The sequence below is a fragment of the Cebus imitator genome, unplaced genomic scaffold (assembly GCF_001604975.1).
Source record: "Cebus imitator isolate Cc_AM_T3 unplaced genomic scaffold, Cebus_imitator-1.0 Scaffold253, whole genome shotgun sequence".
Classification (NCBI taxonomy): domain Eukaryota; kingdom Metazoa; phylum Chordata; class Mammalia; order Primates; family Cebidae; genus Cebus; species Cebus imitator.
This window is the reverse complement of record NW_016107568.1, coordinates 2,119,539-2,142,128: the sequence shown is the minus strand read 5'-3', so window position 1 is coordinate 2,142,128 and position 22,590 is coordinate 2,119,539. Positions and strand designations below refer to the sequence as shown.

Here is a 22,590-nt window from a genome sequence, read left to right as displayed (position 1 = left end):
TGCAAGCTATCAGTGCATGTTAGCTATCATCACCATTATTATTATCATTACCACCAATACCAGTACCATCGTTATCTCCACCATCATCATATCAGCATCATCACCATCAACATTATTATTATCATTGCCATCACCATCATCATCATCACCACCCCACCACTATCATCACCATCCTCATCACCATCATCATCATCATCAATATCATCATCTGTCATCACATTACCATAAACATTCTCTTCCTCCTTATTTTCTACAGTAGCAGCAGTATTGAGCATGTCAACACACTCTTACTTTAGGAAATCTGTATTTGCTCTTTGCTCTGCCTGAAATGTTTTTCTGACAGGTGTTAACGTGGCTTGTTTTTTGCATTTTCTTTTCTCTGCTCAGTGATTCAGAATTCCTTATATATTTTGGATTAACCCCTTATTGGAAAAATAGTTTGCAAATATAACCTTTCCTTCTGTAAACGCTCTCTCTCGCTCTCTTTCAAATATTTCCAATCCAAGATTGGTTAAATCTGCAATGTGGAACCTGTGGAAATGGAGGATCAACTATACTTGCCTAAATTGGTGCAATAGATGTATATTGCCTCATTCAAGAAGGATTCCCATGTAACTCTTGATAAAAAACAATTTTGACATTCTGCATTCCCCTTATTTTTCCTTGTTCTTCACATCATATAAAGAAACTGACAGATTTTGTCATTAATTACCTATTTTATTTTCTATATTTGGGACTTTGTTTTACCACTGAGTTTACAGAGTTTAGAACAATGCTTTTCTTAAGAGGTGCACAGCATTTACATTAAATATTTATTTAAACAATTATGAATATTCATTGTCTTTTATATGCTCTCATATTTTAAAAAATTTGTTTCATGTTTATTTTATTATTTCAATAGCTTTAGGGGTACAAGGTTTTTTTGATTAAATGGATAAATCGTAGAGTGGTAAAGTCTGAAATTTTAGTGCACCTGTCACCTGAGTAGTATACATTGTATCCAATATAGTTTCTCCCCTCACCCCTCCCACCATCTTGCCTTCTGAGTCTCCACTATCTGTTATACCATCCTGCATACCTTTGTGTACCCATAGCTTATCTCCCACTTGTAAGTGAGAATGTATGGCATTTGGTTTTTCATTCCTGAGTTATTTCACTTAGACAAATGCCCACCTGTTCCATCTAAGTTGCTGCAAAAGACAGTATTTTATTCTTCTTTTGCAGCTGAGTAGTATTCCATAGTGTGTATATACCACATTTTCTTTATTCACTCATTGGTTAATGGGCACTTAAGTTGGCTCCATATCTTTGCAATTATGAATTGTGCTGCAATAAAACATGTGTGTGCAGGTGTCTTTTTGATATAATGACTTATTTTCCTTTGGGTATATGCCTGGTAATGAAATTGCTAGATCGCATGGTAGCTATACTTTTAATTCTTTGATAAATCTCCATACTGTTTTCCATAAAGGTTGAATTAACTTACATTCCCACTAGCAGTGTATAAGCATTCCCTTTTTACCACATCTACACCAACAACTATTGTTTTTTGACTTTTTACTAATGCCCATTCTGGCTGGGGTAAGGTGGTATCTCACTGTGGTTTTAATTTGCATTTCCCTGATGATTAGTGATGTTGAGTACTTTTTTCCATGTGTTATTTAGCTGTTTGTATACCTTCCTTTCAGAAATGTCTATTTATGTCATTTGCCTACTTTTTAATCGAATTATTTATTAAACTCTCTCATATTTCTTTCTTTTGTCTTTTCTTGAGACAGAATCTCCTTCTGTTGCCAAGGCTAGAGTGCAGTGGCACAATATTTGATTACTACAACCTCTGCCTCCTGAGTTCAAGTGATTCTCCTGTCTCAGCCTCCTTAGTAGGTGGGACTACAGGTGTGCACCACCATGCCCAGATAACTTTTGTATTTTTAGTAGAGACAGGGTTTCACCAGGTTGGTCAGGCTGGTCTCAAACTCCTGACTTTGTGATCCTCCCACCTCAGCCTCCCAAAGTGCTGAGATTACCAGCGTGAATCACCGCACCCTGCCAAACTGTCTCATATTTAAATAGCCCTATGTGACTGGCTGTATTCTGTGGGGTTTCTCAATCTAAGTTTCAATTTGCTGATTTTCATTTCATGTAAGTTGTTTTGTCATATGTTTATGCCACCTATTAAAAATTTTTTTTTTTTTTTTTCCCATTTATTTATTTTATTGTATTTTAGGTTTGGGGGTACATGTGAAGAACATGCAAAATTGTTGCATAGGAACACACATGGCAGTGTGATTTGCTGCCTTCCTCCCCATCACCTACATCTGGCATCTCTCCCCTTGCTATCTCTCCCCAGCTCCCCACCCCCCACCGTCCCTCCCCTATTTCCCCCCAACCGACCCCAGTGTGTAGTGCTCCCCTCCCTTTGAAATTCATAGAATTTGGGAGATCTACTTTAAGAAATAAAACACAAAATTAGGTACAGGAAAAAAAAAAAAATTTTTAAAAGGCTATTTTAAATTTTCATTATTTCCTTTTGTTTCCATATTATATTTCTAACTCATAATTTAAGATTTTTCCATAGATCCTGTTCTTGTTGTATGGATGTTATTTGTTTCTTTATCTTGTTACAAATTTATTATATTTTACAATATTTTTTACTTGTTTAAACTTCTTGTCGCATTTTTCATTATTAACTTTTTCTTGCTTTTGTTTGTTGTAAAATATTTACTTATTTAAATTAACCCATAATAACTGTACATATTTATGGGGTAGATAGTAATTTTTAATACATGTATACAATGTGTAATGATAAAATCAAACTAATTAGTGTATCCATTATATCAAACATTTATCATTTCTTTATGCTGGAAACTTTCAAAATTCTCTTGAGCCATTTAGAAATATGAAGTAATGCTTTGTTAGCTGTAGTCACTCTATAATGCTATAGACTGCCAGAACTTATTCTCTGATCTAGCTGTACTTCATTCATTAATCATCCTCTTCCTATCCTCCCTTCACCCTACCCTTACCAGCCTCTAATAACCACAATTCTACTCACTATTTTGATGAGGTAAAGTTATTTAGCTTTTACATATGAATAAGAACATGCAAGATTTATCTTTCTGTGCCTAACATTTTACTTAACATAATGTCTTTCAAGATCATCCACATTGCCACAAGTGACAGGATTTTAATATTTTTATGACTGAATATTATCCCATCACGTATTTTTACCATGGACACTTAGGTGGATTCTATACCTTGGGTATTGTGAATAGTGCTGAGATGAATGTAGGGATACAGATGCCTCTTTGTTATACTGATTTGCTTTCTTTTGGATAAATACCAAATAGTGAGATTGTTGGATCACATGATATTTCTTTTTTTACCTTTATTTTTAGTTGACATGTAGTAATTGTACACATTTATGGAATATCAAGTGATATTTTAATACACATATACAATGTGTATTGATCAAATCAGGGTAATTAGCATATCTATCACCTTGAATATTCATTTTATTGTTTTGTGAACATTCAACATTCTCTCTTCTAGCTTTTAAAAGATATATGCTAAATTAATTTTAACCATATATACCCCATAGTGCTACAGAACAGTAAAATTTATTTCACCACTCTAGCTGCAATTTTGTATTCATTCACAAAGCTTTCCCATTTTCCCTACTCATCTTCCCTTCCCAACCTGAAATAACCATACTACTTTCTACTTCTATGAGCTCAATTTTGTTTTAGTTTCTACATATGAGTGAGAAAACGCAGTATTTACTTTTTTGTGTCTGACATTTCAATTAATGTAATGTCCTCCAGGTTCATCCATGTTGCTGCAGATGACAAAATTTCATTATTTTTTATGACTAAATGCTATTCTATTGTTTATATATCCCACGTTTTCTTCATCCATTCATCTGTAGGTGGATATACATCTTGATTCCATACTATCTCTACTGTGAATAGATCTGACTTAAACATGGCAGTGCAGGTATCTCTTGGATATACTGATTTCTCCTTTGGATAGTGACCAGCAGTGGATTTCTGAATCATATGGTAGTTCTACTTTTAGTTTTCAGAGAAACTTCCATGCTCTTTTAAGTAATAGCTGTACTAATTTACATTTTTACCAACAGTGTATAAGAATTTTCTTTTTTCTGCATGCTTGCTAGCATTTGTTATTTTTTGTTTTTATGATAGCCATTCTAACTGCGGTGAGATGGTATCTTACTGTGACTTTGATTTGCATTTATATGATGAATAACAATGATGAGCATTTTTTAATATACCTATTGGCCATTTTTATATTTTCTTTTGAAAAATGTCTTTTCAGATTCTTTTCCCATTTTAAAATTAGAATCTTTGTTTTGATTTTTCTTTCTGCTGTTTAGTTGTTTAAACTTCTTGTGTATTATGGCTGTTAGTCCCTTTCTGGGTGAATAGTGTACGAATATATTTTCCCATTCTACAGATTGTCTTCATTTCATTGATTGTTTTCTTTCCTGTGCAGAAGCTTTTTAGACTATACCAAACTTATAGTCTAATTTGCTTATCCTAGTTTTTATTGTCTATGATTTTGCAATCTTATACATAAAATCTTTGCCTAGACCAATGTCCTGAAGTGTTTCTCCTGTTTTCTTACAGCATTTTTATAGTTTCAAGTCTTAAATTTTTGTCATTCATCTCTTTTAAATTGACTTTTGCATATTGTAAGAGATGAATATAGTTTCATTTTTTCTGCATACAGATATCCAGCTTTCTCAGCACCATTTATTAAAGAGACTGTCCTTTCTCCAATGTGTGTTCTTGGCAACCTTATAAAATATCAGTTTGCTGTAAATATGTGGATTTATTTCTGAGTTCTCTATTCTGCTCCTTAATCCATATATCTGCTTTTATATGCTAGTATGATAGTGTTTTTTGTTACTATAGCTTTGTAGTATATTTTAAAGTTAGGTAGTGTGATGCCTCCAGCTTTGTGAGTTTTGCTTAGTAGTTCTTTTGCTATTTAGACTTTTTGTGGTTACCCATGAATTTGATATTTTTTTTTCTATTTCTGTGAAGAACGCCATGGGTATTTTGATAGAAACTGTACCCAATCTGTAGATTGCTTTAGGTAATATTGTCACTTTAACAATATTAATTTTTCCAATTCATAAACATGGAATGTCTTTCCATTTTTTTGTGTCCTCTTCAATTTCTTTCATCACTGTTTTGTGCTTTTTATTGTAGAGGTCTTTTACTTCCTTTGTTAAATATATTCTTAGTATTTTGGGGGGGTAGTATTATAAATGTGATTGCTTTCTTGCTTTTTTCTAGCTACTTTTTTAGTGGTTTTTGTATGTATATTTTGCATCTTAAGTTTTTACTAAAATTTGTTCATTAGTTCTAAGATGATTTTGATGAAGTCTTTAGTTTTTTTAATATATAAGATTGTGTCTCCAGTTTCGTCCATGTCTGTGCAAAGGACATGAACTCATCCTTTTTTATGGCTGCATAGTATTCCATGGTGTTGGGGCCTGGGAAGTAAGGAGCTAGGAGAAGAATAGCAGGGTGTGGGGGGATTGAGGAGGGATAGCATTAGGAGAAATACCTAATGTAGATAACGGGGTGACGGATGTAGCAAAGCACCACCATGGCATTTGTATAACTATGTAACAAACCTGCATGATCTATACATGTACCCCAGAACTTAAAGTATAATAAATAAAATTTTTAAAAATGATTATGTCATTTGCAAAGATGGACAATTTGATTTCATCCTTTTCAATTTGGATGTCCTTTGTTTCTTTTTCTTGCCTTACTGCTTTGTCTAGAACTTCCAATACTTTTTTAAATAAGAGTGGTAGAAGTGGGCATCCTTGTTCCAGTTCTTAGAGGAAGGCTTTCAACTTCTTCCCATTTAGTATTATGTTAACTGTGAGTTTTTAATATAGAGTCTTATCCTTCTATACCTGTTTAAAGTTTTTTTTTCTTTTTTTTCTTTTATCATGGAGGAATGTTGAATGTGGGAAAACAAATGGAGAAGATAAATGATTTCTCATTAGAAATAATGGGAACCAGAAGACAATTAAATTATACCTTTAAAATTGTTAAAGAAAAAAGATAATTATAATATTCATAAGTTTAAGGTTAAAATGTAAAAGGCTATTTTAAAATTTCATTGAAAACAATTAACTATTTAAAACAAAAACAACAATCTATGATGAAATTTATAAATTTGTAAGTGAAAGATCATATCAAGAGCACAAATATTGGAGGGCAGTAAATGTAATTATGCTTTAAAAAGTCTCCTGCATATTTGCTGAGGTGGTATCATAATAGTTCATGGTAGGTTGTGATAAGAAGGCAGCCACAAAATAAAATTCAAAGATATAGCTAAAAAGTTAATACAGAAGAAAAAAATTATCTCTAAATTCAACAAGAGGCTGGAAAGGAGAAACCAAAAAACAAAGAAAAGAAGGAATAAATAAAAAAACTTATGGGAAGATGGTATACATACACTGCAATAAGAGCGGGTTAAAAAGTGAATTATATGCTATTTATAAGAGGTACACCTTACATATGAGAAAAAAGGTAGAAATAAAAGGGAAGAGCAATAAGTATCATACAAATGCTAAATATATATGAGACAATGCAGCTATAAAGATAAGACAAAGTAGAATTCTGGATCAGAGAGATTACCGGCAATTAAAAAGAGCATTGCTTAATGATAAAAATGGTTAATTTATCAGCAAGATATAACAAATCTTAAGATATTTACATATAATAATAGATTTAAAATACAGAAAACAAAAACTTTTAGAGCTAACGGGAGAGATGAACAAATCCACAATCACAGTTGTGGATTTAAACCTACCTCCTTCAGTAATTGCTCAGATAAGTAGATAAAAATATGTATATATATTGAAGATTACAACCACACTATTAGCTAACTTAACTTACTCGACTTCACTCAACATCTATAGGATACACATTCTTATCAATGGGACATCAGAAGGAAACATAGGTTGTACCATAAAACAAATCTTAAAGATAAAATTTATAATCCAGGTATAAAATTGAGGATCTTATAATTAGCATCAGTTCCCTATTTAGATAATAATAGACACCTCCATTCAAAAGGGTCAGAAATAGGAGGCACATTGCAGTCACTATTCCATAGCAATTTTGAATCCAATTTGGCACATTGTTGGTATCCTTCACTCTGGCCGCAGAGAATCTTCCTTTATTACAGTCCAATTATGCTCCCTGGGACTGGTTTCCTGATCCATAGTTATCTACAGATACAATAGTCTTCCCTTACTTTGTTCAAGGGGTATATAGTCCATGACCCCCGCAGTGGATACCTGAAGCTGTGGATAGTACTGAACTCTATACATAGTAACAGATGGGTAGTGTATACAGTGGGGATATGCTGGACAAAGTATGATTCACTTCCCAGGTGGAATAGAACAGGATGGCTTGGGATTTCATTACTATTTCAGAACAGGACACAATTTAAAACTTACGAATTGTTCATTTCTGGAATTTTCCACTTAGTATTTTTATACTGCATTGACAGTGGGTAACTGCAACTGTGGAAAGTAAACCTGTAGGTAAGTGGAAACTACTGTATTGGCTTCACTGTCTGGATCTGTTTACTGAGAACTCTCCCATTTATATAAAAAAAACAGAGATAATAGTCTTAATAAGCTTTTTGAAGATTGAGAGTATATTCCTGGCACACAGGAAGCGCTTAATGTAATCTATTACTAATAACTAGCATTTGAAAACATAAATTTGAGGCTGAATAATATTCCTTTACACAGTAATTGCTTAACCAATACCTTATTATGGGGAAAGTGGATTAATTTCTTTTCTTTTTTAATTTTTTGAGACAGAGGAAGTCTCGCTCTGTTGCCCAGGATGGAGTGCAATGGCACGATCTTGGCTCACTGCAACCTGCGCCTCCTGGGTTGAAGTGATTCTCCTGCCTCAGCCTCCCAAGTAGCTGGGATTACAGGTGTGCACCACCACACCTGACTAATTTTTGCATTTTTAGTAGAGCTAGAGTTTCACCATGTTGGCCAGGCTGGTCTCAAACTCCTGACCTTGTGATCTGCCCACGTCAGCCTTCCAAAGTGCTGGAATTACAGGTGTGAGCCACCACACCCAGCCTCTCTGTCACCCAGGCTGGGGTGCAGTGGTGTGATCTCGACTCACCACAACCTCCACCTCCTGGGTTCAAGCTATTTACCTGCCTTCCGGGTTCAAGCTATTCTCCTGCCTCAGTCTCCTGAGTAGCTGGGATTACAGGCGCATGCCACCATGCCCGGCTAATTTTTGTGTTTTTAGTAGAGATGAGGTTTCACCGTGTTGGTCAGGCTGGTCTTGAACTCCTGACCTTGTGATTGGCCTGCCTTGGCCTTCCAAAGTGCCGGGATTACAGGTGTGAGCCACTATTTTCGTTTTTATGTATGATACTATAATAAACAACCTTTGCTCTGATTGTTCTCTGTTTGGCCCTAGTTCTCAAGGTTTTTTTCTGCCTTTCCCTGTATCCTAGGAGACTGACTTCAGTGGATTGATTCACCCAGCCTATCCTCCTCTTTTGCTGCCAGTTGAGTTTCCATGGAGACAGGACAAGAAATGGAAGATTTTGAGCAGAGAGATGCTGGGGTATTAGTCTCCTTGTCTCTTCCTTGCATGGCCATAGTTCTGTCACAGTTTCTTTTATTTCTGATGCCACAGTTTCTACCAACTGGTTTATCTCCTTAGATCTAGCTGTCACTGGACTCTGATAATATTGCACCCTTCTTTTATTGCATGCCTTTTAGGTCTAGGGCTGAGAAATCTTCCTGTTATTGCTAGAATGTTAGTGCCCTGCCACCCTTTCTTAGTTTCCTTACCCATAACCACTGCAGATAATCCTTTAACAATGTTTTTTAGTTAAAAACTATTGAGTGAACTATCTCTTCCCAGCTGGTAAACAGACAAAGTATTATACTTGCCATTTTAGATCACCTTATGCTCATTTGCTCATGTAGTTCTTTCTGAGAAGAGAAATTACTGAGTCAAATTATAGAAACATTTAAAAATCGTTGGTACAAATAAACAGTATCTATATAATTTATACCATCTTTTAGGTGAGTTTTAACATCAAATGATAGAAATCCCATTTTCATAGAGATTTGATGGGCTGGAACCAAACACTTGCCTGATAGATTGTCCGCTCGTCTATCCTAGCTGTTCTGGGAAAGGCAGTTCCTGGTAAGAACTCTCCTTATGGCCACTTTCATCTCATTGTTCCTCAGGGCATAGATGAGTGGGTTGAGTAGTGGGGTTCCCAATGTGTACACCAGTGAGATGAACTGATCTTGCTTGGGGTGGTAGCTGGAGCTGGGGCGCAGGTACATGAAGGCACAGCAGCCATACTGCAGCAGCACCACAGTGAGATGAGAGGAGCAGGTAGAGAAGGCCCGGTGGCGGCCAGCAGCCGAGTGGATCTTGAGCACAGCAGCCACTATGAAGGTGTAGGAGGTGGTGATGAGGAAGAAAGGCACAGCAATGGCTAGTGTGGCTGCCACCAGAACTGACTGCTCATGAACATGACTGTGAGCACAAACAAGATGCACAACTGGTGGCACATCACAAAAGAAGTGCTCAATGCCCCGAGCTCGGCAGAATGGCAGAGAGAAGATGAAAGCCACCAGTTGTAAGGACAGGAACAGACCACTGATGACTGATGCCACAACCAAGTGGACACAAAGAGTCAATGTCATGAGGAGAGGGTACTGCAAGGGGTGGCAAATGGCCACATAGCGGTCATAGGCCATGGCAGCCAAGAGGAAGCAATCAGCAATGCCCAGTGCAATGAAGAAAACCATCTGGGTGGCACAGCCCAGAAGGGTGATGATCTTCTCTGACTGTAGGGTGTTGGCCAGGACATGGGGCACCACCACTGCAGTGTAGCATATTTCAATCCCAGAAAGGCTGCCCAGGAAATAGTACATGGGTGTGCATAGACGGGCTTCTGTGTGAATGGACAACACAATGAGGATGTTCCCAGTGATGATCAATCCATAAACCAGGCTGACCCCAAGGAAGGACAGAATACGCAGTTCTAGGCAGGAGGGATAGGCGAGGAACACAAATTCCATCAACACTGAGTGATTTTCCCAGGTCATTGAGCTAACAGTATTTCTCTGTGGAGAGTTACAAGGATAGAAGGAAGAATCAGGCTGAAGACAAATTGGGTTACACTCCAAGCCATGAATCCAGTGTAATCAGGGCTGGAGTTAAAAACTGGAAGGATCAAGACTAGTTCTTTTTCTTTTCTCCACTTTTACCAAGTTTCTCCACATTAATATCTATACCTCAATTTCTGCCTGCCAAGAGTTGGGCCAAACTATTTAAGAGACTACTGAAGAAAAATGGCTGAGGAAGTAGGTGGAATTCAGGAACTATTTTCAGAAGGAGTGGAATGAAAATTCAATTATTTCGGGAAATTCACAAGAAAGTGTCAAGGAATTCTTGGGACTAAAAATCATTAAGGTAAGGAGGGGAAGCCATTTATTCATGCATATATTTATTACAATGGTGCAAAAGCAATTGAGATTTTGCCATTACTTTCAATAGCAAAAACTGCAATTACTTTTGCACCAACCAAATATTTATGCTCAGTGTCTCCTGGAGTATTGCATAAGTGATATTCTTGCTGCCAGTTGAGATTGGCCCATGGAGACAGGGCAAGAAATAAAAGATTTTGAGCAGAGAGAAGCTGGGGTATTTACCTGCCTGTCTCTTCCTTGCATGACCATAGTTCTGTCATAGTTTCTTTGTAATGTAACTCTCAAAACTAGTGATAGGATGAGAAATGAAGAAAGAAAAAAATTACCCATGGGGCAAATGACTAACAGGCACCCAAGTATGACAGTGTCAGGGATACGCCTCAGAAAATAAAGCCGTTTCTACTCTTGGTTTCTTTAGCCTTATGTGATCAGGAGAAGTATAAGGATTGAAGGAAACAAGGTGTTTCATCATATATTTCCTTCTGGCTTGGGTGAAGGTATGAGAAAATATGTGATCCTAAGCTGTTGGAAATTTAAGAACCCTTCCTGTGAATTTGGACATAAATATGAATGATTAAGCCAATCTATTTTCCATATTTCTTAGAAGCTAATGTGAAATCTGGAAGAAGCCATATATCTTCCACAAAAACCTTTCAATAAACACACATAATTTGCAAAGGGCATCCATTCCACTTCTTTTCCCAGACCAACTCATATTCAAGAAGGTGAAAAAGACAGAATACGTAACCTTGTTTCACGTGCCAAATTTTAATATTTCCTGTTATTGAATATGAGCTTTGAAAAGAAATTTCTACCCAGAAGCACCATTTCCAGTAAAAATCATTCATACAAACCCATGTCAGTGTCACAAGCATGGGAAAAAATATGAGTAGGCAGCTACAAATATTAAGAGCACCTATAGCAGGAATGGCTCTCTCTGCTGTTTTTCCAACAGCTCACAAGTGGTATCTATTTCAGTTGGTCTCTTTTCCTCAGCTGAACTTCAATAATGCTTTGAATGGTTTCTAATGCCACTTAGCATATTGCACATTATACTGTATCATGTGGAGGAAGGGCAGTGTATCAATGTGAAATCAGTGATAGGGAAGTGATGTGGTTTGAATAATTCCATCTCCTGGCTTCATGATGTTAGGTAATACATAATTTCTCTGAGCTTCAATTTCTGTGTTTGAAAAATGGGAATAATAATTATACTTAAATAAAAGAATTGCCTTAAGTTTAAAAGCGATAGTAATGTAAGATATCACAATGACTAATCCATAGCAATGGAAACCTAATAAAATATAATTATCATTATTATTTGTAAATTCAAAGGCAGCCATTTTGCTTTGTTTACATTTCGGTCATCCCATATAAACAAGCCTAATGTTGTGCAAATTTTAGACACTCAATAATTATATGTTGAATGGATAATACAGCTTGAAAACGTTATTTATACATTTTCTTCATTTCTACTTTCACTTTGCAGTGCAGTGAAAGATTTAAGATTATTCATAATCAAATCCCTTGTTTAGAAGCCTTTGTATAAAACAACTTCATATCTAAGATTTGGGCTGTGCTATGGAAAAAATTCTATCATTCAAGAACACAGCATATAGAAGTCTACAAGAAGAAGAAATCTAAAGGCTAGTCTACTATCTATATTATTATAGACAGATATTTTGAAATATGTGTCACAATGATAACTTCTGAGTATTTTATTGTAGTCTATTATGCTCATATCATCTTTTCAAAGAGTTATATTTTGTTTTTAATTGACAATAATAATTGTATAATGTGATGCTTTGATACATATACACATTGTGGAAAGATCAAATCAGGCTAATCAGCATATCCATCATGTCATATATTTATTATCTGAATGCTGCTCTCTATAATACTTATCATACAAATATGGCATCTATAATGAAATTTTAAAATATTTACATCAGAGCTCTTATAAGTCATAAACTCTAAGTGCAGGAAGGGACTTCAGAAATGGCCAATTAGGTCCCCTATTAGATACTTGAATTTCCAATACAGTATGTGGACACTGGGTCACCTTCAATGCTCAGGGAATCCCATTACCTCCTGGTTTGCTTGCTTTGCTGTGGAAAGACTGGATTCTTTGAAAGTCATTTCTGTAATAAACTGAAACCTGCCTCTGTGCAACTTCTACATGTTCCTTTCGTTCTACCCAATATGGCCATTTCTTTTCTTTTCTTTTCTATTTGAGATGGAGTTTCTCTCTTGTTGCTCAGGCTAGAATGCAATGGCATGATCTCAGCTCACTGCAACCTCTACTTCCTGAGTTCAAGAGATTCTCCTGCCTCAGCCTCCCAAGTAGCTAGGATTACAGGCATCCATCACCACAGCCAACTAATTTTTTGTATTTTTAGTAGAGATGGATTTTCACCATGCTGGCGAAACTGGTCTTGAACTCCTGACCTCAGGTGATCCACTTGCCTCAGCCTCCCAAAGTTCTAAGATTACAGGTGTGAGCCATCGCACCATGTCCAATATGACCATTTCTACACAAAACACAAGATGCTAACGTGCTCTTATCCTGTAGTCCTCTTTTGCTTTCTTCCTAATTTCCTTTTGCTATTTTTCACCTGACATGGTTTTGATATGTCTCACAATTTATGCTCTGGGAATGTTCACATTTAAAATATCTTTCAAAAAGTGTGCAGCATGTGACAGATCACAGAGATGGTTACAATAAAAAGATCTAGACAGATAAAATAGTGGAGATCATGGTTCCAAGACAGTGAAAATTATCATGTCAGCATATCCGCCAACTTGCCATTCCAAGTTGTTACTAAATATATTGCATAGGACAGAAGCAAGATAAGAACACTTCATCATCCCTAGAAACCTTCCCCCAGATCTCAGTGTATCCAGGTCAAATTTCACATCGTTCTCTCACCTTCCTTCTTACCTCTCCAGATAGCCTTCCTCAAGTTGGCAAGAATGTCCTGAGAAACATTATTTCTGTTCATTCTGGAAATCCAGATAGTCTAGACTAGAACAGCTCTACAAATGTCTAGTAAATATTATGTAAAAATAGAGTTTAGCAGATTTGGCATTAAACAAACCTGAGCTAGATTCCCAGTGTACTATTAATAGCATAATCCCCTGGAAGATCATTTCACATTAATTTCTGTTTCCTCATGTTTAAAAGATGTAAATAATAATACTTACATAATGGAGTTGTAATGAAATTAGGTGAGATAAAGTATTTATAGAACACTTAGTCTGATGCATGAAACCTATTTAGTTGCATAATAAATGTTAATTCTTCCCTGCTTTCTTTGTATCTGTTAGGGTTTGATAATGCTATCTGCTTTACAGCAGAATATTAAATGAAGTACCATATGAATAAAAGATTTTTATTAATCCTTAAACCTTATAGAAATTTACATTTATTCAGTCCCTCAACATTTCTTTGACCAAGATTAGTTAGTACAATTCTAACCAGCATAATTGGGCTTCCAAGTGAATTTCAGAGAAAATGCTGTAAGTCACAGGCTGAACTAGTTCTGAAATCCTGGAGTTGTTATCTGTAAAGCCACTGTTTTACCTTTATAGCTCAATGTCAGTCGGTGCTGGAACATTACAAATCTAGAAGGAAGGAGAAAAAACATTCTCTTACCTTATACTTGGAAAGGGAGAGAGATAAACTGAGCCAGCCTCATCTGTATATTCATAAAAGAGAGGACCTAGCAGTGATGGCCGACTTGTCTGTTAGATCAAGAAGGGAGGGTCATGAGCCTGGAGAGGCTGCCCGGTGGGACTGAGCCTTTATGTAACCTTCCAAACAAAAGCCATGGAGAAAGTCAATTGCTTTGTCATCTAGGGTCTTGTCTCATAAGTTCCATCTCCCAAAAGAAGGTAGGTAGCTTACTGATTGTTGACCTCCTCTCTTGTTACCAGATAATTAGTCCAAAGTAAAACTGCCTCTCCACTTGGGATACTCTGTCACATGGAGGGTCTGGTGATTGCTTGTCAAAGTAAAGACTAGAATTCAACTGTTTAGTAATATTTTCAGCACCCAAAATAATTTCCTGAGAAACACAAGTTTCCTAATTAAGGTTATTTGAGCCTCTGTTTCAAGTCCATTCCTACCGTATCTGTTGTACCTAGGTTCAGCCTAATTCCCAAATTATTATTGCCCCAGAGAACTGAGACCCTATTTTATTTTTATCTTTCTACTATGGGGCCTAGCATAGTGTTATGTTATTAACAGCACCTCAATTAATACATATCACATTTCATCTTTTCCATGACATCCTTCCTTGTTAATTTTCTTTCAGCAGAGACATTCCTATAGATCTTAGCAAATTAGCTTAATTCTTTTGAAAAAAAAATGTTGATTGGTCATTTGTAAAAATATTTGTATTTTTATAACTTATATTTACATGTTTATATGTGAATATATGCATCCAAGTGCCCACTTATTCACAGGCAATTCTCCTGAAGAGGTCTAAAGTGACTAAGGTAGCTCTTTGGGGGGTGTGTGTGTGTGTGTGTTTGTGTGCCTGTGGGGAGGATGGCCAGATCCCAATAGCAATAGCAATCCCTGAACCTGAGAGGTTCAGAGACTCCTGAGGTATCTTTGGTGCCAATAAATGGAGGAGAGAGGGAATGGGAGGGGTAGGAAGCAAAATGTATTAACTCTTTGCTATGTGCTAATCAGTATAATAATCATAACAGCTAAGTCTAATATTGCACTTACTATGTTCCACACAATTTGTACATATTAAATAACTTCATACAACAACACTAACAAAGAGATACTATTGGTATCACATGTATGTATAATAACATTTAATCCTGGTAATAAGTCTACAAAATTAGTGTTATTCCTGCTGTCCAAGAATAGGTGCAGCAAGTAGCTGAGATGAAGTTTCCCGAATCCTAAGGTATATTATTTCTTCTATATCAAGCTTCATCCAGCCATATTGCCCTCAGTTGCTTTTGAAAAAAATTTTAATAGGTTTTTATTGTGAAATGAAACAAAAATTCAGAATAAAGGCCATACAAAACAACTGTATACCTTAGTGAAATATTATCAGCCAAACCTCCTTGTAATCACCACTGAGATCAAGAGAAAAGAACTTTGCCAGCCACTCCAGAAATCCCTCCACATGCTCTGACTTAAAAATAATTAGAACTTCCCACTCTCCCATTGTAGTTATCATCATGATGTTACCCTGTTTTTGACTAGTGGGAACCTTTTCAAGTGGCTGAGTCTTTCTGACATGACTCTATATCTTTAAAAAAAATTTTTTTTATGTCAGTAGCTTTTGGGGTCTAAAAAACCTCAATTGCTTTTTAGTGAAAGTGAAATCTGGGATACATTATAATACAAAGACAAACCATAATATGGATTACAAAGACAATATAAGGTTTAACCTTCACTAACTTCTAGCTTCCTCCTGTCTCTTTTCTCTGGTGACTCTGTCCTTTATTCATTCCCTTCTTCTTACCAGCTTCCTCTCACCACCAGGCCTCTGCACAGGCTGTTCACTCTGCTTGGAATGTCCTTTCTCTTTTCTTTTTACTTAATCAGCTTCTAATTATCCTTTGTCCCAGTTTCATGACAACTTCCTCAGTGAAGACTTTTTTGACCTTGGTTATGTCAGGGTCAAATGTATCTTTTGGAATGTTCATTTTGGAATGGCACTGACCCCTCGATCATTGCAACTATTACAATTTTACTTGTATTGATTTACTATTTGATTAGCTTCTAGCTCTCCTATTAGTGTACAAGCACAGTGAAGACAACGACCAAGTCTTCTTTTTTTCAGCTTATATGCATATAATATGAGCAACAAAAGGCTAGCCTAGATTTCCCAGCCTGGGCACTGTTGACATTTTAGGCTGGATAGTTATTTGTTTCACAACATCCTGGTTTCCACCCACTAGATGACACATACGGGCATTGTAACCAGATTCTGGTTGTATTAATCAAAAATATCTCCAGATGTTGCCAAATGGTCCCCTGGCAGTCAAAATTGCCCCCAGTTAAGAACCATTGGGATAGACATATAGAAGATACTCAAAACTATTTGTTAAATGATTGAGTAAATAAATAACTCAAGATTCAGGTTCAGGTCTGGAAGTCTATGGAACTTAATCTTTCAACTCAAGATAAGGATGGGGAGGTTGGTAGGTGAGCATAGAATTGTAGCAGTCTGGACTGTATATTCGTCTTTTTTTCATCCATCTATGGTATACTGATGCATTTTCTTTGCAGTTGTAGTGATACTTCAGTTAAACGGATTAAGAATGGTAATGTAATTTAGAATGAGAGCATCCTTTTTCTTGATCAGTTCTAAGGAAACACCAACAATTCTTCCCTACTAACTATCCATGTTGAATAATATGGATTAACTTCTGCATGTATAAAAATTTTCTTCAGAAGCAACTTCTCTATGTGGGTTCTTGCTTGGAGGAATAAGGGAACAAGTGAATGGTCCCACAACTCATGCTATGAAATTAGATGCAACTCAAGGGGTAACATAGAGGATTTATGACTGTGAAAATATATAGGGCTTCTTATACTTTCTTCAATAATTTCTCCTGTAGTCTGGTTTCTCTATAAGTAGAACATGGAATTATATGGCAATAATGATATTAAAATCTTGATCTGTTACTTCCTGACTTCAAGTAAGAGTCTAAAGAATTTATTATGAAATAGGAAATTGTGTAGCACAATTTCAAAAGTTATCTTCAGGTGGCTGGGTAGGGAGAATGCTGTTACAATGCATATATGTGTGAAAAATATTACATATTTTATGATTCTGAATACTAGATGATGAAAACATTGTTCTTCTCTAAGCTACATTAGAGAGTGAGAGAGTGGTACTGCAAGCTTTTGTCTGGTGGATATGTGTATTAGTTTGCTAGAGCTGCCATAGAAGTACCACAGATTGGGTGGCTTCAGTCACAGAAATGTATTGTCTTACAACTCTGGAGGCTAGAAGTCTGAGATCAAGGTGTTGTCAGAGTTGCTTTCCTTGGAGATTTTTCTCTTTGGCTTGCTAATGCTGTCTTTTCCCTGTGTCTTCACATGGTCTTCCTTCTGTACATCTCTCTGTCCTTAGAAGAATGCTAGTCATACTGCATTAGGGTCCATCCTAATGACCTCATTTTAACTCAGTTACTTCTTTAAAGACCCTGTCTCCAAATACAGTCACATTCTGAGATATCAGAGGTTAGGTCTTCAACATATAAAATTTCGGGGGGTATATATATTAAAATGAGATAAAATATGCCACACCAAGGAAGTCTCTTCAGTTTTTCTCCATCAAGTAGTCCATCTGTCCAGAAGTAGCTCCATCTTTAATGCTATACACTTACAGATGCACAAATAATCACATGGATTCACATGTACACATGCACATAAAATACCGGACAACAGCAAAATAGAAAATGATAATAAGGCTTTGGTTGGCCTTGGCCTGTGTTTGCATCCTGGTTCAACCACTGGCCATCTGTAAATGCATGAGTATGTTGTTAGAGCCATTATCTCCAATCTCACAAATACCCACATTTCCATTCGTCATCTCTCAGGGGGAAATACTTGGAGAGGTAGGTGAAGAAAACTCAGATATCCAATCAATCAAAAATGTCATCCTAATGTCCTATATTTTACAAAGTAACTATTGGGAAATACTGTAGTAATGAACCAAGTACTTCATGAAGTGAGTAATTTGCTGCTGCGATAATTCTACTTCCTTCACCCCCAACCTTGATTTACAGACTGTATTTAATTAATCCCAAAGAGAATTTGAGAAAAAGGAATTGATGCTACTGGCATACTTTCCTTCAAGAAAGCTGATATTTTAAGAAACCAAACTTTAATAAAAGAAAATTGAAAACTCAAAAAATGTGAGAGGGGTTCACAATTGTCAATGCAGACAGCCTCCTTGTGAATTATTTGTAAATACCATATCTCAGGGACTTTCATGTCCTAGTTTAGACAAGCAAAAAACAAAACAAGGACTTCACAGAGAGAATCTTCATGGGTGGGGGGTCACTGGGGATGTGACCTCAACAGCTGAAACCATGATTAACAGTGATTCAGAAAGATTAGTAAAAATGAAGATAAATAAGCTTTGGTATCTTAATGTGGGTCAATAAAAAAAAAGAAGATTTGATTTGCAAATGTTTGACATATAAACTTTGGATTATTACATAGATATATAATATTACATAATAGAGTCACTGAATATTTGTTTTAAATGGATATTTCTATACTCTTTGCAGAAGATCCGAGTGGGTGGTATTGGGTGTGGGACCTTGGGGTAGCAATTTCCCCAAATGCTGCCAGTGATGCTGACGCAGGGAGCCAGCTGACAGCCCTTAGAAAGATACTACCTTAGAGGAACTCAGGTTTGTACCAGAATTCATTTGTTCATCCTGCTATTTTGAATTTGGCACTGTGTAAAGCTTTTCTATAGCCCAAATCGCTGTCTCTATTCTAAGAAATTACTATCCAGGAGGGATAACAAAATGAGTACTTTAATAGGACAAGTGTGGGCATGTTCATTTATGTATTCCATGCCTACATGGCACAGAGGCACATTAACACAAAGTATGAGGAAAATTTAAAAGACAATTACATTATTGTTAAGTAAACCATGTACTATACCCATGCATAAATTATGCTTAAGTCAGCATTCCATAAAATTCTCTGTTCACATTTTTGTGCCAGGTGTAAGGCCCAGATTTTTAGCTATTTCTCTCACTACTTCTCTTTAGATATCTGTATCTATATATATCTAATCTACAAGTAGATTATCTATGTGTGTATATATATGTGTGTAAGTATATATACATATATATAGATAGTGGGGGCTCATATGTGTGTGTGTGCTCGTTTTTATGTATATGATTGAATAGGTTTTTTTTTTGTCAATTGGGTCTTTTTTTTTTTCATTATACTTTAAAGTTCTGGGATACATGTGCAGAATGTGCAGGTTTGTTACGTAGGCATACAGGTGCCATGGTGGTTTGCTGCACCCATCAACCTGTCATCTATATTAGGTATTTCTTCTAATGCTATCCCTCCCCTTGCTCCCCACCCTCAGACAGGCCCTGGTGTGTGATGTTCCCCTCCCTGTGTCCATGTGTTCTCAATGTTTAACTCCTACTTATGAGTGAGAACACATTGTGTGATTTTCTGCTCCTGTGCTAGTCCATGTTCCTGCAAAGGATATGAACTCATCCTTTTTTATGGCTACATAGTATTCCATGGTGTATATGTGCCACATTTTCTTTATCCAGTCTATCATTGATGGGCATTTGGGTTGGTTCCAAGTCTTTGCTATTGCTGCAATAAACATACATGTACATGTGTCTTTATAGTAGAATGATTTATAATCCTTTGGGTTTATAATGGGATATAATAATATTAGTAGATTATAGTAGGATATAGTAGGATATAATAGAATGATTTATAATCCTTTGGGTTTATAATGGGACATTACTGGGTCAAATGGTATTTCTGGTTCTAGATCCTTGAGGAATTGCCACACTGTCTTCCACAATGATTGAATTAATTTACACTCCCACCAACAATGTAAAAGTGCTCCTATTTCTCCACATCCTCTCTGGCATCTGTTGTTTCCTGACGTTTTAGTGATCATCATACTAACTGGTGTGAGATGGTATCTCATTGTGGTTTTGATTTGCATTTCTCTAATGACCAGTGATGATGAGCTTTTATCATGTTTGTTGGCCACATAAATGTTTTCTTTTGAGAAGTATGTGTTCATATCCTTCCCCCACTTTTGATGGTTTTTTTTTTCTTGTAAATTTATTTAACTTCCTTTTAGATTCTAGATATTAGCCCTTTGTCAGCTGGATTGCAAAATTTTTCTTGCATTCTGTAGGTTTTTCACTCTGATGATAGTTTCTTTTTCTGTGCAGAAGCTCTTTAGTTTAATTAGATTTCATTTGTCAATTTTAGCTTTTGTTGTCATTGTTTTTGGTGTTTTAGTCATAAAATCTTTTTCTATGGCTGTGTCCTGAATGGTGTTGCCCAGGTTTTCTTCTAGGGTCTATATCGTTTTAGGTCTTACGTTTGAGTCCTTAATCCATCTTGAGTTAATATTGGTATAAGGAAGGGGTCCAGTTTCAGTTTTCTGCATATGGCTAGCCAGTTTTCCCAATACCATTTATTAAATAAGGAATCGTTTTTCCATTGCTTGTTTTTGTCAGGTTTGTCAAAGATAAGATGGTTGTAGATGTTTGGTGTTATTTCTGAGGTCTGTGTTCTATTCCATCCGTCTAAGTATCTGCTTTGGTAGCAGTACCAGGCTGATTTGGTTACTGCAGCCTTGTAATATAGTTTGAAGTCAGGTAGCATGATGCCTCCAGCTTTGTTCTTTTTGCTTAGGATTGTCTTGGCTATAGAATCTCTTTTTTGGTTCCATATGAAATTTAAAGTAGTTTTTTTAAAATATAATTTTGAAAAGAAAGTTAATGACAGCTTGATAGAAATAGCATTGAATCTATAAATTACTTTGAGCAATATGGCAATTTTCATGATGTTGATCTTTCCTATCCATGAGCATTGAATATTTTTCTATTTGTTCATGTCTTCTCTTATTTCCTTGAGCAGTGGTTTGCAGTTCTTCTTGAAGAGGTCCTTTACATCCCTTGTAAGTTGTATGTCTAGGTATTTTATTCTTTTTGTAGCAATTGTGAATGGGAGTTCACTCATGATTTGGGTCTCGATTATTGGTGTATAGGAATGCTTGTGATTTTTTCACATTTTGTATCCTGAGACTTTGCTGAATTTGCTTATCAGCTTAAGATCTTGAGCTGAGACAATGGGGTTTTCTAAATATATAATCATGTCATCTGCAAGCAGAAACAATTTGACTTCCTCCTTTCCTATTTGAATATCCTTTATTTCTTTCTCTTTCCTGATTGCTCTGGCCAGAACTTCCAATACTATGTTGAATAAGAATGGTGAAAGAGGGCATCCTTGTCTTGTGCTGGTTGTCAAAGGGAATGCTTCTAGCTTTTGCTCATTCAGTATGATATTAGCTGTGGGTTTGTGATAAATAGCTCTTATTATTTTGAGATACATTTCATCAATACCTAGTTTATTCAGAGTTTTTAGCATGAAGAGGTGTTAAATTTTATTGAAGGCATTTTCTGCATCTGTTGAGATAATCATGTGGTTTTTGTCATTGGTTCTGTTTATGCAAAGGTTTACATTTATTAATTTTCATATGTGCAACCAGTCTTGCATCCCAGAGATGAAGCCAACTTGATCATGGTGAATAAGCTTTTGACGTACTGCTGGATTCGGTTTGGCTATGTTTTATTGAGGATTTTCACATCAATGTTCATCAGGAATATTGGCCTGAAATTTTCTTTTTTTGTTGTGTCTCTGCCAGGTTTTGGTATCAGGATGATGCTGGCCACATAAACTGAGTTAGGGAGGAGTCCCTCTTTTTCTATTGTTTGGAAAGTTTCAGAAGGAATGTACCATCTACTCTTTGTACCTCTGGTAGAATTCAGCTGTGAATCCAACTGGACCTGGGCTTTTTTTGGTTGGTAGGCTATTAATTACTGCCTCAATTTCAGAACCTGTTATTGTTCTATTCAGGGATTCGACTTCTTCCTGGTTTACTATTGGGAGGGTATATGTGTTCAAGAATTTATCCATTTCTTCTAGATTTTGTAGTTTATGTGCATAGAGGTGTTCATAGTATTCTCTGATGGTAGTTTGTATTTCTGTGGGATCAGTAGTGATATCCTCTTTATCATTTTTTATTGTGCCTGTGTGATTCTTCTCTCTTTTCTTTTTTATTAGTCTGGCTAGTCATCTATTTTTTTTAATCTTTTCAAAAAACCAGTTTCTTGATTCATTGACATTTTGAAGGTTTTTCGTGTTGATATCTCCTTCAGTTCTGCTCTGATATTAGTTATTTCTTGTCTTCTGCTGGCTTTTGAATTTGTTTGCTCTTGCTTTTTTAGTTCTTTTAATTGTAATGTTATAGTTT

The 22,590-nt window shown here is 36.0% G+C and overlaps 1 protein-coding gene and 1 long non-coding RNA gene across 2 annotated transcripts in view; one reads left to right on the top strand and one right to left on the bottom strand.

Moving 5' to 3' along the window:
• LOC119467012 overlaps window positions 1-21,786 on the top strand; it is a 28,117-nt gene extending 6,331 nt beyond the window's left edge. The window contains exons 2-3 of the long non-coding RNA XR_005195528.1: window positions 7,891-7,893; window positions 21,751-21,786. This is a non-coding gene — a long non-coding RNA (uncharacterized LOC119467012). The remainder of the gene's footprint in view (window positions 1-7,890; window positions 7,894-21,750) is intronic.
• Window positions 9,087-10,541, bottom strand: LOC108282956 (olfactory receptor 10W1). Its single transcript, XM_017499006.2, has one exon. The coding sequence runs from the start codon at window positions 10,172-10,174 to the stop codon at window positions 9,230-9,232; it is 945 nt and encodes a 314-aa protein (XP_017354495.1). The 5' UTR covers window positions 10,175-10,541; the 3' UTR covers window positions 9,087-9,229.
• Window positions 21,787-22,590: the final 804 nt, after the last annotated feature.

Excerpts from the sequence above, each read along its gene's own strand:
- LOC108282956 (XM_017499006.2), bottom strand. The coding sequence starts at position 10,174 with ATGACCTGGGAAAATCACTCAGTGTTGATGGAATTTGTGTTCCTCGCC.